Source organism: Dendrobium catenatum, unplaced genomic scaffold (assembly GCF_001605985.2).
Source record: "Dendrobium catenatum unplaced genomic scaffold, ASM160598v2 original_scaffold_41017, whole genome shotgun sequence".
NCBI lineage: Eukaryota > Viridiplantae > Streptophyta > Magnoliopsida > Asparagales > Orchidaceae > Dendrobium > Dendrobium catenatum.
The window spans coordinates 1-1,359 of record NW_021359475.1 but is presented as its reverse complement, the minus strand read 5'-3'; the positions used below and the strand labels follow the sequence as shown (position 1 = coordinate 1,359).

General features: G+C 33.5%; 1 protein-coding gene across 1 annotated transcript; it reads left to right on the top strand.

Annotated features, from left to right (window-relative positions):
- Positions 1 to 595: 595 nt before the first annotated feature.
- LOC110106714 (clathrin heavy chain 1-like) lies at positions 596 to 1,141 on the top strand (the record flags this gene model as incomplete). Its single annotated transcript, XM_028691657.1, has 3 exons — positions 596 to 724; positions 832 to 910; positions 1,014 to 1,141. Coding segments are annotated over 3 exons (336 nt in total), but the record flags the coding sequence as incomplete, so codon positions are not given.
- Positions 1,142 to 1,359: the final 218 nt, after the last annotated feature.

Genomic DNA, 1,359 nt, shown 5'->3' with positions numbered 1-1,359 from the left:
TCTGAGGAAGTCCATAATTCTTGCCGGAATCACATCCAATCATTTATATGAAGGATAGGCTGACAAAATTTTTTCTTTAATTTGATTATGTGTCTTAAATATTCAAGCATTCTTAACTATTTATGTGGTCATGTTATCAGTTGAGGTTTTTTTTTTCGGCAGGTGTGTTTAGCACTTGAAAGTTTAACCAAGAGAATTGATATTTGCTTTATAAGCTTAAGTTAAATTTTTTCTTTACCACTTGTTGGTATGCAGCCAATGAAATATTTCTCTGAGTGAAGAGGCAGTGATATTTTTAATATAAAACGGAAACTAATTTAGGTAACAAATGATTTGTTCTTTTAGGAGTTATTGGACACCACAAGCTGTCCCATTAAAAAAAAAAGAAAAGAAGTTGTCCCATTTTTTTGGCAGAGGGAAAAACTAAGAAAGAGAATGAATTTTCATATCCGGTCATCTTAGGAGTGTCTAGGTACTATCCAAATATGCTGTGTACATTTTTCTGAGACTTTTGTTTGTGATATTAGGAGGTTATATGTTTTTTTTCTTTAATTTCCTTCTCTTTCTGAGGTTTTTGTCTTACTGTTTTGAATAGTTGCCAGTTGTTGATCTTGGTTATCTTTTTAAATATGCAGCTCAATTGCCTGGAACTACTCAGGACCACCTGCAAATATTTAATATTGAGATGAAAGCTAAAATGAAATCACATCAAATGCCTGAGCAGGTAGGATGCTACTTGCTTTGAAAGGATACCTTCTTTATGTAAAGTTCTTTTTGCACATGTTTTACTCTCTTATTTCTGAATTATTTAACGTGTCTTGAGATTTTCAGATTGTCTTTTGGAAGTGGATAACACCAAAGCTGTTGGGGTTGGTTACACAAACATCTGTTTTTCATTGGTCAATAGAAGGTTAATTTTCTGTTTAAGCATGGTCTACATGTTACTGTTTCTGCCAGTTTGCATCACTTTCTGTTCTGACTGGATAAATTAATGTTTTATATCTTTGATTTAGGTGATTCTGAGCCAGTGAAGATGTTTGAAAGAACAGCTAATTTAACAAACAATCAGATTATCAATTACCGGTGCGACCCATCAGAAAAATGGCTAGTTCTCATTGGCATTGCACCTGGCTCTCCAGAGGTACATTATTGATGATTGCTTTTTGCTTGTTTAGTTTTAGTCGCATAGAGAGAATAGGCATAAAAGGGTGTTGATAATGTAAGCTTTTGTATTTTAAGAATTTATACAATTTAAAGCCATCATTCAATAGTTGTCCGGTTATTAAGAATTTAGATTTTGTGGTGACCTGGGATCAACGTTTCTTTGCACTTGGACAAGGCATCACTATGGTTATTGCT